Source organism: Ammospiza nelsoni, chromosome 6 (assembly GCF_027579445.1).
Source record: "Ammospiza nelsoni isolate bAmmNel1 chromosome 6, bAmmNel1.pri, whole genome shotgun sequence".
Lineage (NCBI taxonomy): Eukaryota > Metazoa > Chordata > Aves > Passeriformes > Passerellidae > Ammospiza > Ammospiza nelsoni.
The window spans coordinates 31,949,952-31,963,138 of NC_080638.1; the positions used below are offsets into that span (position 1 = coordinate 31,949,952).

Below are 13,187 nucleotides of genomic sequence, written 5' to 3' on the forward strand. Positions count from 1 at the left end.
GTAGAACTCTTGTTCCAGCAACAAGAGGCAAAATGAGCTTCTAGAAATGAAAGCCAAAGCTTGGCAATTCCAGACAAGAAATACTCATCATCAGAGTCACTGGTTTTATTTCAGAATGGGATGAGATGGTGGCAGGGCTAGAAGGTTACTAAGGGTCCCTGTAAGGCATCCTGTTGGTTTTCACTGGGATGGGAAGAGCCATGGAGTTCAGAGCATCATTAAGAGAGCACTGAGGTCATGTCTGGGCCACACAATAGTGTGGGACACTAAGAATATCTAATTGCTTTTGGAGCTTAAAGCACAATAACTGTATCTATGGCTGCTGTGCCTGAGTGAATTGGTTCTGCTTAGAGGCAGGGCTTATTGCACATGGTGACAATGCTGTCATCATGTCACTGTTCTACTTTAGAACCCTAAATAAAGTCTTGGCATTGCAGTTCACAAATAGTGTAGTAATCTGAATCTTTTATCTCTTGGACCGTGTTCCAGGACAAGTCCAGGTCATTAGGGATACAAAGCCAGCTCCCATGTGATGGACATTGAGAGATGGTAGACTTACTATGTGTGCTAGATCATTTCAGACCTCTAGGCACATCTAGTATGCTAACTCCTGCATCTAGTTAGCATTCTCCTGAGATTTGATGATTAGGAGCACACACAGTCATATAAAAGGAAAAAAACCCACCTAAATAAATCTTCTTCTTGAAGCATCTGATTTGGTTGCTTTTATTTCATTATGCTCAACTACTAATGTTACGGTTGCCTAAAATGTTGCTTGGGCCTACTTTAAACAAACATACTTGCAATAATTGAGCAAACATACTTGAATAAGAGCCCTTAAATGTGCAGTTGTAGTGATAAATAGCATGTGGTAATTAAAAGTGTGAAAATGTTGGGAAAAGATGTTGAAAATTTGGGGAATTTCACGGGGTCTATTTATCCATGTGAAAAATTTAAAGTGGGGGGAAGGACTGATATTTTTTATAATTATAATTGCTGGTATTATTTTACTTCAGAAAAAAACAATAGAACAGGGAAACCACCAGCTGCTACCAGAAGGGATTATCTTTGCCCCTTATTTGGAGAAACCAGGGCTGATGTGACTTGCAGCATATTGTCCTCCTTTCTTCCTCCCTCTGTTGCTCTCAGAACTGATTTCTTCTTGCAGTTGTTTAAATCATTATGCAGTTTGGAGAGTTTTCAGTGATGTTGCTTCTGATGAAGCTACACAGAAGATAAAACAGAAAGCTTCAGGTGATCATAGTGTTAATTCAGCATCTTTCAAAGGAAATTTCCAGAAAAGTTAAAAACACAGCTGAGAAAACACAGCTGCAAAAATGATGTAGCAATATTACCCAAGCAGATACTTGGGGGAACAATGGTCATTGTGCAAATCAACAGTGTTGCCATAACACCTTTGTGTGGACTAGAACCTGTTCTAATGGATATGTAAACATACTACCACTTATAGCATCTGAAGTTCTCCTAGCAGATCTTAGGCATGATCTTGATATTTTTCAAGGTCAGGTTGTGGAGCTTTTTTTTTTTTTTTAATTTACTTTCTCAATGAGAATACTGTGTGTGTTAAATTTGTTGTTGGTATTTGCATCTTGTGCACCTTGAAAGTCCACTCTAGACTCATGGTTACAGCATCTGAATCCCTTTTACTTGGAATGATTGGTATTTTACAAATAAGTTATAGGCACTGCTTAATTCTTATTAGCTTTGGCCAATAATGTGTGTGTAGGCTGGGGGAACACTACAGATACTCAACAGCAAACAGCAACATTGCAAAACCATCTGAAACAGAAAAAGTTGCAGATTGTACTCAAACTGAGGTAGGTTTGTTACCTGACCTGGATTTTGCTGATACACAACAAACTTTTGAAACAAGCCTCTGAATTTGAGTCTAGGGACCATGTAAGACAAATTAGAGCTTGATTTTTTTCAGATGCCAGCTGAAAAATTGTATCCAAGTAGCAGTCTTAAATCTTATGTCTGGAATGGGAACTTCTGTGTTTCAGTCACTCCTGATGCACTAACTCACTGAGAACAGTTGTACTCTCCTAATGCCTCTAATGTTGGTTTTGGTTTTTTGGCTCAGAAACAGCTGAGGACTGAGGAAGCCAAAATTGTTCAAGAGAAAGCTGCCAAGATCAAAGAGTGGGTAACATTTAAGCTCAGGGAGGTAAGTCTCTGGCTTTCTACCAGGTTTCAAGGCATGTGAGTAAGTACGTGTGGCTGCACTGCCAGGGGGTTCCTACATAGGACAACCATCTGGGCACAGTCAGTCTGCCACAGGGGCACTCTGCTTGTTTGGCCCTGCACATACTCCATTTTAGGGCTGGGGTCATCACTCTTACCAAGGGCTATTTAATTTATTGGGCAAATTATAGATGACTGTTAACTCATCAGTGCCCAAAAGAAGTTTCTGAAGATTGACTAGTCACAAGTGTCTTTCTTTTACCTAGCTTTCTTTTACCTCTCCTTTTCTCTGGATGCAGTTTCTATTCATTTCTGACAGAGCACCTGTTGCACAAACATATCCTTTGCTCTTTTATAATTTACCATCTCTGACTAATGCTGTTTTCCTACTGCCCAGTATTTTTTGTCTCTGACCTCTCTGTTCTATCCATCCTGTGGATTTATCCCTCTATCTGGTCCTACCCTATAGAAAAACAAAGACAGCAGTGGGTCAGCATGCAGTTTTAAAGATGGGAGTAGTAGTTTTCAGCTGGGAGTGGGTAGCCTGGTCCTTTATTCCAAGTTAAAAACATGTATTTCAAGGTTTATGACAGAAAGGGAATTTGTTGGAGTTAGGAGAAGCATTCTTTGTGGGCACTGATTATATTATGATGTGACTTTGTAATGTCATTAGATTGCCTAAATAATCCACTGAACTCCTGTGCTGCTTCTCTACCCTGTGTTAGATAACTTAAGGTGCATTTAGGTTACTGACTGGTGCAGCACAAAGGAGGAAGCAAGGGGGTTTGATTTGGTGTGACCTGCTGTGAATCCAGGACCATACACTCACACTGGCAAAGAGGTTTGTGCCAGATGCTGATTCCAAGTGCATAGCATGCACAAGTGGATCGCTGCCAGTTGGAGAACTTGACACCTGTGTTGCCAATGGGTTACTTGAGACAGCACTACAGGTGATTCCTTCAAGAGGAAAGTCTGTCTGGCTGTACCTCTGCTGTGTTTAAAAATGGATGCTGAGACTCTTCAAGTAAAGGCATAAAGCAAATTTGCAAAGAATCTCTTATGCCCTAATTGGAAATGTAAATGCACCCTTAATGTTGGTTTGGTTTTTGCTGTTTTCTTTGGTCCTCTGGATCCATGGGTTCTTATTTTACTACATTAAGGGTGAGAATAAATGATCCTTCTGGGTAACGTTTTTTTGATTTTCTCTTTCATGAGCATTATTTCTGCAACAGGAGTAAATTATGAGCTATAGCAGAGAAGTAAATTTAAAGATGTATTTGTGAAGTGCCAATAGTTCATATAGAGGCTGTTTGAGAAAGCACAGCAAAATATTTGAGTGGTCTACTGATGTTGCTGATTAAAAGGATTCGAGGTGACTGGTAGACTCAGTTTTCCCCTTTTTAAGAAACTTTAAAGTAACAAAGATGAAGGCATGTTCTGTGTAGTGGATCACATGTGCTCACAATTTTGTATTATATTTCTTTTTTTATTATTCTTCTTTCATAGCTTGAGCTAGAAAATTACCACCTGAAAAACTGTAATCAGAGACTGATGGAGCAAATTGAAGCTCTTCGGGATACATTGCAAGGTAAATGTGTTCAGCCTGGAAGTCACCATTCCTGGGTTGTATTCTTAAGTTTGTCAGAAATTAAAACTTGTGGCAGCAGGCAGTAGAGTTGCTCTGTTCCTTAGCTGGGTCCGTTTTTAAGATGGGAATAACATTCTTATCTGCCTTAACTCTTAATTTTTTTCCCACTAATTCACTGTAGAGTCTTTTTTTTTTTTTTTTTTTTTTTTTGTTAGAATCTGCATTTGCCATTAAAATAAGCCACTAAGCTCCTGAGTTAGAAGCATTCATTGAAATACATATTAGAATTCTCCTTTCACTGATGTACTTCAGTGTATCTCCATGTGTGAATTATTCTTATCCCCACAGAACCTCTGCTGGTATGTGATCTGAGTAACTGAATGAGCCAAGGCAGCAGCTCTTTGGTCTGCCTTTAGGAGCTGGGTTTCTCTGTGCCATCAGGTTGGGCTGGAGAAAGCTGCTTATGGTGTTTTGGGTTTTTGCAGTTCTTTGATGGCTGGATGGAAAACTTTCATCTCTAGGCTTAAATTCAGCACCTTTTATTATAATGTGCTTTGAAAAAGAAATTATATCTTTTTTTTTTTTCATTTTTCTTTTTTAATGAGCTTGGTTTGGTCACAATAAGATGAGCTAGTTTCCAGAACTTCACTGGGCATGTGGGGAGGGGACATTTCTTTCCTGCAGAAGTCTTTCTGGCATTCCTATTACTCCACAGCAAGGGAATAGGGCAAAATTCTTTTTAAACCCCACCACATTTCTAGTGAAATGCTTTATGACTGGGTTTCTCTCATCCCCTCTGGCTCTGACTGTTCACAAAAAGTGAATGCCTGGTAAGCTGCGTTAATAATCTGGTATTAAGTGTGCCCTGGATCCCAGCTCTCTGGGCAGTAAACAGCACTGCCCTCTCCTCTTATCCCTCACTAGTCTCAGTATGCCAGGCTGAAGTGAGAGCCTCTGCAGAGAGACAAATCTCTTCTTGCTTGCTGTGCTATTGGTAACAGCTTCTTCTTCTTAATCTCCTGTCACATCTAGGAAGCTGTAAAATACCAGTAATGTTTAAAATTAATGGCATATTTTCAGTCTACACTAATGATTTACCTTAGGGTCAGGGAAAAATATGTGCCAGGATTTGTGTGTGCCATTGTTATGTGTTAGCTTTGCTAACATTCAGTTCCTTGTGAATCAAGTGCCAAGGTCATGCACTCATGATTGTCTTTTTCTCAGCTGTTTCCAAGAGCAGGTTTCATCCTCTTTGCTGTCAACAGTAATTTATTCTGCTGTTTGCTCTTTCCTTTGTAACTTTGTGTCTTCAGTTTGTTTCTATTTCCTTGTGAATCCCGCGGTTGGTTAAGCAATACCCATGGAGTTTGCTGTTCAGGCAGCATTTTCAGCAGTAGTTGTGCAGAGTCACGCTCGCCCATATTTTGCAATTTCCAAAGCATTTGGTTCTTTTTCAGTCAGGCTGAAATAAATATAAATGCCAAGGTCAATCAAACATCCTCTGCCATTCCAAGTTTTATCCCTGCTTTCTTATATTCTAAAGCTGCTATTTGGTGGAAATTGTAGAACTGAGATAATCTTTAATAATTATGGAAAGGGAGAAAATATAATAAGTGTACTAAGGAGAAAGGACAATCTAGTATCTGTCTTTTATGTCATCCTCTAACATAGCAACTGAAAGGGCATGGAAAGAACTAAAAAAGGGAAGATTTTACACTAAAACCCTATAAGTAACTATTATAAAATATCATGACATAAAGCACTGTGTGGGTCATATATCACAAAAGGATAACAAAAAGCTCTAGGGAAATTCTTCAAAAGTGAGTAAACTCCCTGGTTGCTGAGTTGTTTAAGAAGGTCTCCATACCTTTGCTGGAAGCCCCATCTAGCCCCTGGGAATGCATGGAATCATTCCAGATTTTTTGATGAGTTAAATCACTGTAGGTCCACTAAAGCCAAAAGCCATGCTAAGCAATGGCCACCTTGATGTATTTGACAAAGTGTTGTGTGGATAGGTGCACTTCCTCCTCATGTTTTAAGACAGGAGGCATAATTATATAGGTAAGAATAAAAACTCTTATATTGCATTAGACTGAAAGCTTGCCTAGGCCAATATCCCAGATCCTGGTTGGCTGTTTGCATTCCACGAAGGACCATACAAAATAATACAAGCTGTCCTTCTTTCCATATACACTTCCAGCTTCTGCTCTGAGTAGTTTAGGAAGTTCCTAGGCCAGAACTCCTGTACTACCAGTAACATTAGTTTTTTTCTAGCCTGTCTGCAGCATTCTGTTTGCTTTTTTTGTCTGGGAAAAAACCTTCCTTCTGTAAATTTCAAATGTGCTGCCTAATTTCATTAGGAAGCCCTCAATTTCACTTTTGTCAGAAGTAGTGATTAATCATTTCCCATTCATATCTTCTGTGCTAGTCCCAGCTGTAAATGTACTTTGGTTATAACTTTGCCCAGCCATCTCCTTTCTGTTCTGCATAGTCCTAAACAGGCCAGGATGCTATTGAATACAACTGAATGTACACAAGGAAGCAACACTGAGTACATCAAAGCGTTTCAATGCCTTAACTGTAGGTTCTCCTTCCTTGTAGACATGACCAGCATTCCTCCCTTGGATTCTCTTTGGAGCTGTGATTCCCTGAAGCCTCAAGCATCAGGAGCCTCTTTTGCTGAGAAAATAGAGCAGAAATCTGTGCTCCTTGCACCTGGTTTCAGAGAGGTGTGTCAGACAGGACCTTCCAAACATGTCCTCTCTTCAGCAAACATAGTCCTTGCCAATGACACCATTGCTGAGAATGGAGAGGATAAATCTCTGCTTTCCCAGAGCATGCTGAAGCTCATATCTGACCCATCAAGCTGGAATCTCTCCACAGAGAGAAATGTATTTCCAACTGTAAGTTCTGAACATGGTTTAGGGTGCTCTGGTCCCATATCACTGGACCCTCCAGCTGAAACCACAAGAATTCTTGAGGCTTTGACCTTCCAATCATCTCTGGAAGGAAACTGTAGTGCTGTGAGCACCTTGCAACAAGTGGGTTTGGATAGCACCCGCTTCTCTGATGATCTGAGTGCCAGATTCCATTCCCACCAGCTGGACTCCTCTTCCTCAGCAGAAATTATGAGCATGCTTGAGAGACATCTCCAAACTGCTGAGCCACCTGTGGTTGTGTCAACATCAGCTGTTACAGCACATTCCTTCTTTCCAGGGAGGGAGTGCAGCCTTGGCAGTAGTATGACGTTTCCAAAAATACGAACACCCAATACACCAAGAGACAGTATCCAGCTAGCCAAGAGACATCACAGCCAACCACAGTCAGGGGCTAATTCTTTCCATCGTGTAATGCACTTAGAGACTAGCACTTTCCAGCCCATAACAGACCCTCCAGTCAGCTCTGGGCACGTGGAGGAGACAGACATTGATGATGATGGAGTAATGGAGAAGATGGAGACAGAATGTGGCCTGCTGAGGGGAGAAGCTGCAGCGTGTGAGGGAATGTGCCACTTACCTGCAGAGCAAAGAGAAGCTGTGAGTTCTGAGTCTGGCACACTTGACCCGGCATGCAAACCTCCCACACCACCGCTGCACCGATTCCCATCGTGGGTAAGAAATGCATGGACAACAGTATGAGAATGCTGCTTATCTTTGTGCCCAGTAGTTAGGCTACTGCACTTCTTGTGCTCAAGGAATTGCTACCTGTGGGTATCGCAGGTTGCATTCCTGAGCCACCAAGTCAGACTGTTCCACATCATGGGGCATGCTGGTTCCGTTGACAATTTTTTTTCTTTTATTTATCTTTATAAGAGGAAGAAGATCTGTTGAAAAAAAAAACAGTATATAAGAATCATAGGAATAAAAGTGAAAGTCAAAATGTACTGCATTGTGGTTTGGGTCATCAAAAGTTAATCCTTAGTTCTTTTGTCATGTGTTTAAGATAGAAAAATTAATCATAAATGCAGTGAACCAGACCAGATAGCTCCAGAGTGAGAAAAAGCCATGGATACTAGAATAGGTACATGGATTAGATCTCAGCATTCCTATCTCATGGTATGCTCCTCCTGTTAGGATAGTTTTGTGAAAACCTTTGGTAAAGTGGGTATGCATGTCCTGTCATTTTTTCTTACAGTTACTTGCGAGGTCAGATAGATTAATTGGTTTTTTAGTCTTGGAATTGTTTAGGATGTAAAATGCAGCTTCTCCTCATCCACTGAGCAGGTCACTTGTCATAGAAAGAGATCAGGTTGGTCAAGCAGGACCTGCCTTTCACAAACCCATGCTGTGTGGGCCTGGTTCCCTGGTTGTCCTGCATGTGTTGTGTGATGGTGCTCAGGATGGTCTGCTCCATGAGCTGCCCCAGCACCAAGGTCAGGATGACAGGCCTGTATTTCCCAGGCCCTCCTCTGGCCCTTGTAGATGGTGCCCCTTTGCCGGGTTCCCGTCACCTGGGAGCTCCCCGTGTGACCAGGGCTGCAGGCGGCTGATGGGCAGTGGCTCAGTGAGCTCTTCCAACAGCTCCCTCGGGCCCTTGGGGGATCCCACCTGGCCCTGCAGACCTGTGTGTGTCTAGGTGGCAAAGCAGGTCACTGGGCATTACCCCTTGGGTTATGGGGGCTTCATTCTGCTCCCCATCCACGTCTTCCAGATCAGGGGGCTGGCTGCTTGGAGAGCAGCTGGTTTGCCATCAGACTGAGCAAAGAAGGCATTGAGTACCTCTGCCCTTTCCTCATCCTTTCTCACTGTTTCCCACTCATATCCAATAAAGGATGGAGGTTTTTATTTTTTTTCCTCATGTATTTATGGAAGTCTTTTCTTGTCTTTTACTGCAGTAGCCAGGTGAAATTCTAGTTGGGCTTTGTTCCTCCTAATTTTTTGTCTGCATAACTTCATGGTGTGTTTGTAGCCCTCCTGAGTCACCTGTCCCTTCATCCAAAGATCACAAACTTTGAGTTCAGCCAACAGTCTGGTCTTCCTCATTGTCTCATCTATCAACACATGGGGATGACCTGCTCCTGCACCTTAAATTTTCCTTCTTGGAGAATATTCAGTCTTGCTGGATTAATTGTCCATTAGAACTGACTCCCAAGGGACTCCCATCAGCCAGGTTCCTAAACAGGCCAAACTGACAAACCTGGTGGAAATCAATGTAGTATCAAAAGAGGCAATTCTGTTTTCATTTGCTTTTTTAAAGGCATGGACAAACAAATGATTTATTGAAACTGCAAAGTCAAGCACTCATTGTTAATTCTTACGTCTTATAATTTTTTTGGCGTACTTGACTTTGCAGTCTTAGGTGCTTTCATGTATATGTATTATGTGTGTTATTTCACAGTGAATTTTGGTTGTATGCTTTAAGGAGCACCAAGAGGTTTCCTAGCTTTGGGGTTTATCCATTTCACATTAGTTGATGTCGTCGTCATAACACTGCATCTAGATACAGTTTTGGGTTCCCCCTCTGGAATTTTTATCAATTCATGAAGCACTTGGAGATCCTTTGAACTGAAAGCTCTGTATGTTGTTGTAACTGAGACACAGGCTTATTGAGATCATTCCAGGCATTTCTTTCATTCCCTTATTACAGAATGGGCATCCTTTGCAGCTGGTGACTCAATGAATTGTTCTGGTATAGGGCTGTTCTTAATTCATTGTAATGCATTGTTTGTAATTTGGAAAAATCCCATCTCCTTCCAAGCTGTGATACAGTAATTTATGGATAATTGTGTGTAGGTGTTCCAGTGTGTGGATGTCACCTCTGTAGCTGGGAATTAGCACACAGTAAGATGCTTCCATTAATGGCCATTCACACAACATATGGTGGAATTCAGCTATCCTTGTTAGAGAGCTCCTCCCTCCTGCCCAAAGGTGTGACTGTGGTGTGATTCTGTGACATGGGCATTTCTGTTGGTAAGAATTACATTTTTGCCTGATCACTGTTGCTCATGGTATTATTGTTCCAGGAGAGCCGAATCTATGCCGTGGCCAAGTCTGGCATGAGGCTGTCTGAAGTGGCCATGGTGAATGATACTTCCAGCTGCTGTAAGTTCTGCACTAGATCCATCCTTAAAGGGAGTTCATGGTGACAGTGTGGGACCTGAGCTTCTGGCTGTCCATTTCTTCATTTCCTTGCCTGTTTTCAAAGTAAATTTGATCTCATAGATGGCCTTGATAAAGGAAGGGAGGAGGATATATCTGATTTTGGGGATGGTTGGTGTGGGGCTGTTTGTGCCTCTAGATTCAGGGCCATCTTCAGGGATTCTATTATCTCTTCCATCAATTTTGCAGCCAGTCTTCTGCCTCTGCATGTCTGTGGCCTGTTTTTATTCTTCACCATGATTTTGCCTGTTAGGGCTTTTTTCTGTTTATACAGGGTACACCAGATTGCCATTGTACCATGGGGAGCACAGGGTGGGTAAGGTGTCTCACAGGCTAAATGGAGGGAACATTGCAGCTCTCTCTGGGAATTGTATGGAATTAATGATGCATCTGCTGGCCTTTCTGAAGCCCGACTGTCCAGGATGGCAGTTCTCCATGTGCTTCTCCATTAAAACCTCCTCCTTTTCACCAGTTTGTATTTTGTGCTCTCTTGCTTTCTCTTTGAATTTCCCCAGTTTCCAATTTCTCGTGTTCAACTTCTGGGCCATTCACCTATCTCATCTACAGAAATGTCACAGTGCCAGTCTACACTACACTGAAGGGGGTAAGGAGTTACCTCACTTTTCCTGTTGTGGAAAGCATGGTGCAGATCTGCTAGTATCTTGAGACAAAACAGGATGGAACTGTGCAGTGAAGGAAAGAAAATTAGAGAATGTCAGGAAGTACTGGACATCGAAAGAATGCAGAAAGAGTAGCAAAAGTTAAATATATTTAAGAACACAGAACATTGCAACACGTTTTGGTCCAGGAAGTTGCAGTGTGCACTATGAAACCAGAGGTGACAGTGGTGTAGCCTAAGGAATGAGATGGAACATAAGGGTTGTGGAATAGTAGGTGGGTGTAACCAGAGGAGACCCAAACAGATCAGACTAGAGAGTCCAGCTTGGAAGTTCTCAGAGTAGAAGGGGAGGAACTGAGGAACCCTGAGGCAGAAGTGGGCAAGGCAGTGTGGAAATGCAGGGCATGGGTTGCTCTATCTCCTGATTGAAGGGGGATTGTCCTGGGGAAACTCTTCTCTCACACACTAACTATACAGGTCTGTTTTCCAGAAAGCCACACAGATCAGCAATGTGCCTTTCTTAGATGAGTCTTCAGGCTCTGATGATGACTGTGGCTCCCATGCCAGTTTCAGGACTTCTGCTGCTGGATCTGAGAACAGGAAAGCTAGCATGCCAGGCAGCCCTCGGGCCGTGAAGAGAGGTAAAATGGGAGTATTGCTACTGGGCAGGATGAACTCTGTCATCAGAGCCAAGATGCCCTGAGCAGCATCGTCAGTGACAGGCAAATGCTCAGCCAGGGTGTTGCTTACAAGGAGTTCTCCCAGAATGTGTGCAGACATCAACAGTAGAAACAGTAGAAATCTGTTCTTGTAGATGATTTTTACTGCTGATAGAGTTCCATTCAGGCAATTGCTAAACTAAGATTGTGGGAAGGATTGCCCTCCCAAATTCATCACATATCTAGTCATCCATACCTTTGCTGTGGCTTCTCCTTGGAAGCAAGCTAGTACTGATACAGGACAGAAAATGCTTTTTTGTCTTTTTCATTGACTGGTAATTTCTTGACGAGTAAGAACATCTCACCTATCTTTGAGAGCTGGCAGGTACTTTGAGTCTTGATTAGGACTATTTTTCTTGCCTGCTGGCAGGGCTAAACTGGAATGGAAGTTGAATGGAATTTTTGTTACCAAAGAGACAATGTGAAATTACGACTCTATTTTAAAGACCACCAAATTTTGTTGGTTGTCTCTAAAATAGAGTTGTATTTCATGTAGTCTTAACTTCTGTTGTGAGGCATTGGCAGATGTGCCTGTGCATTGCCATGTACCTGTGGGAAAAGATTCACAGAAAGCAAAGCTCTATTGCTAGTGAAGAAGCCTTTTCCTTAGCTGAAATCAGAGGAGGCTGAGGCTTTATAATGGATGTCCCCAGATGAAAACAAGCTGTCTCTCCTTCAGATGACAAGTTTGTTGATTTTTTTTTGTTTATATATTTTAATTTGGTTTTATTCAGCAATAAATGCATTTCACTGTCAGTATCCAAAACTCTTGTCTTCCTAGGGAAAGAAAAAGAGGCTCAGAAGTCGTGTTAGTGGGGTTTGAGTTTCCAAAGTCTGATCTGATTTGTCCTTCTTGAACCAAAAAAAAGGCTTAATGGTGAATGCAGAAATGTTTTTGGAGTGTACAATATTCAGTGCATGCTTTTGTCTAGCCATGTCTCTCATTCCTTCCTTTATTTTGAGCAGGTGTATCTGTGTCCTCACTGAGCTCTGAGAGTGACTATGCCATCCCTCCTGATGCCTACTCCTTGGATGGTGACTATTCAGAGCCAGAGCACAAGCTACAGCGAACATCTTCCTATTCCACTGATGGTGGAATCTGCTCTGTAAGGCTTGCACTGGAATTGCTGTGTTACACTTGCATAGGGCTGCAAACAGAGCCTTGGCCTTAGAAGAGAGTAGTGTAACTACAGGATATTGAGTAATCCCCCAGCAGAGTGAAGCTCTAACAGACTGGGCTATTGGTCCAGTTGATTGATTTTAAAAGACACCATCTGGTGTTTCAAAAGAAGGTGCAATTTCTTTATGTGCTTAGGTAAAAGTATAATCATCAAGGATGTATGACCTATATTGATTTCCCGTAGTTGTATTCTACTTTAGTGATGGCCTTACACTTTTGGGGCAAAAGACATTTGGAAATTCAGAGGAAGGAAGGAGGAAGGAAAGAAATCTCACAACATGCAGCATTAAAGTCTGTACTCTTCACTATAAGAGATCAAACAGACAAGGAGCAGGAGTCTAATCATGGTGTAGAGACAGCCTTCTTGATCTCAAGGAATCTCACTTTTATTTGGAAAATCAGTGCCTTGGTCGGAAAGAAATAAGTTTACAGAGCATCAAACAATCAATGAAATGATCTTTGAGGGCTGCTATTAAACAAAGCAGAAAATTATGGGAGATGCAGCAAATGTCTGGGCTTGATTTCAGCACACTTTCATTTGTATTTTGAGAGTTGCAAGATGACCTCCTCTCCCCTTTCCTCTGTCCTCCAGGAGCCCATGGAGAAATCAGGCTACTTGCTGAAAATGGGCAGCCAGGTAAAGACGTGGAAAAGACGATGGTTTGTTCTCAGAAACAGACAAATCATGTACTACAAGTCCCCGGTAAGTCACTGGGATATATTTCCTCCCCTCTAGAGGCACAGAGAAATTTAGGATACTAAAAAACCACTTTTGGTT

General features: G+C 41.9%; 1 protein-coding gene across 1 annotated transcript in view; it reads left to right on the top strand.

The window, feature by feature from the left end:
• The window catches only part of PLEKHH1 (pleckstrin homology, MyTH4 and FERM domain containing H1), a 54,067-nt gene that overhangs the window by 18,941 nt on the left and 21,939 nt on the right, over positions 1-13,187 (top strand). The window contains exons 5-12 of the mRNA XM_059475053.1: positions 2,105-2,188; positions 3,712-3,793; positions 6,395-7,404; positions 9,756-9,834; positions 10,407-10,495; positions 11,001-11,151; positions 12,196-12,335; positions 13,002-13,112. Coding sequence (XP_059331036.1) covers positions 2,105-2,188; positions 3,712-3,793; positions 6,395-7,404; positions 9,756-9,834; positions 10,407-10,495; positions 11,001-11,151; positions 12,196-12,335; positions 13,002-13,112 — 1,746 coding nt within the window. The remainder of the gene's footprint in view (positions 1-2,104; positions 2,189-3,711; positions 3,794-6,394; positions 7,405-9,755; positions 9,835-10,406; positions 10,496-11,000; positions 11,152-12,195; positions 12,336-13,001; positions 13,113-13,187) is intronic.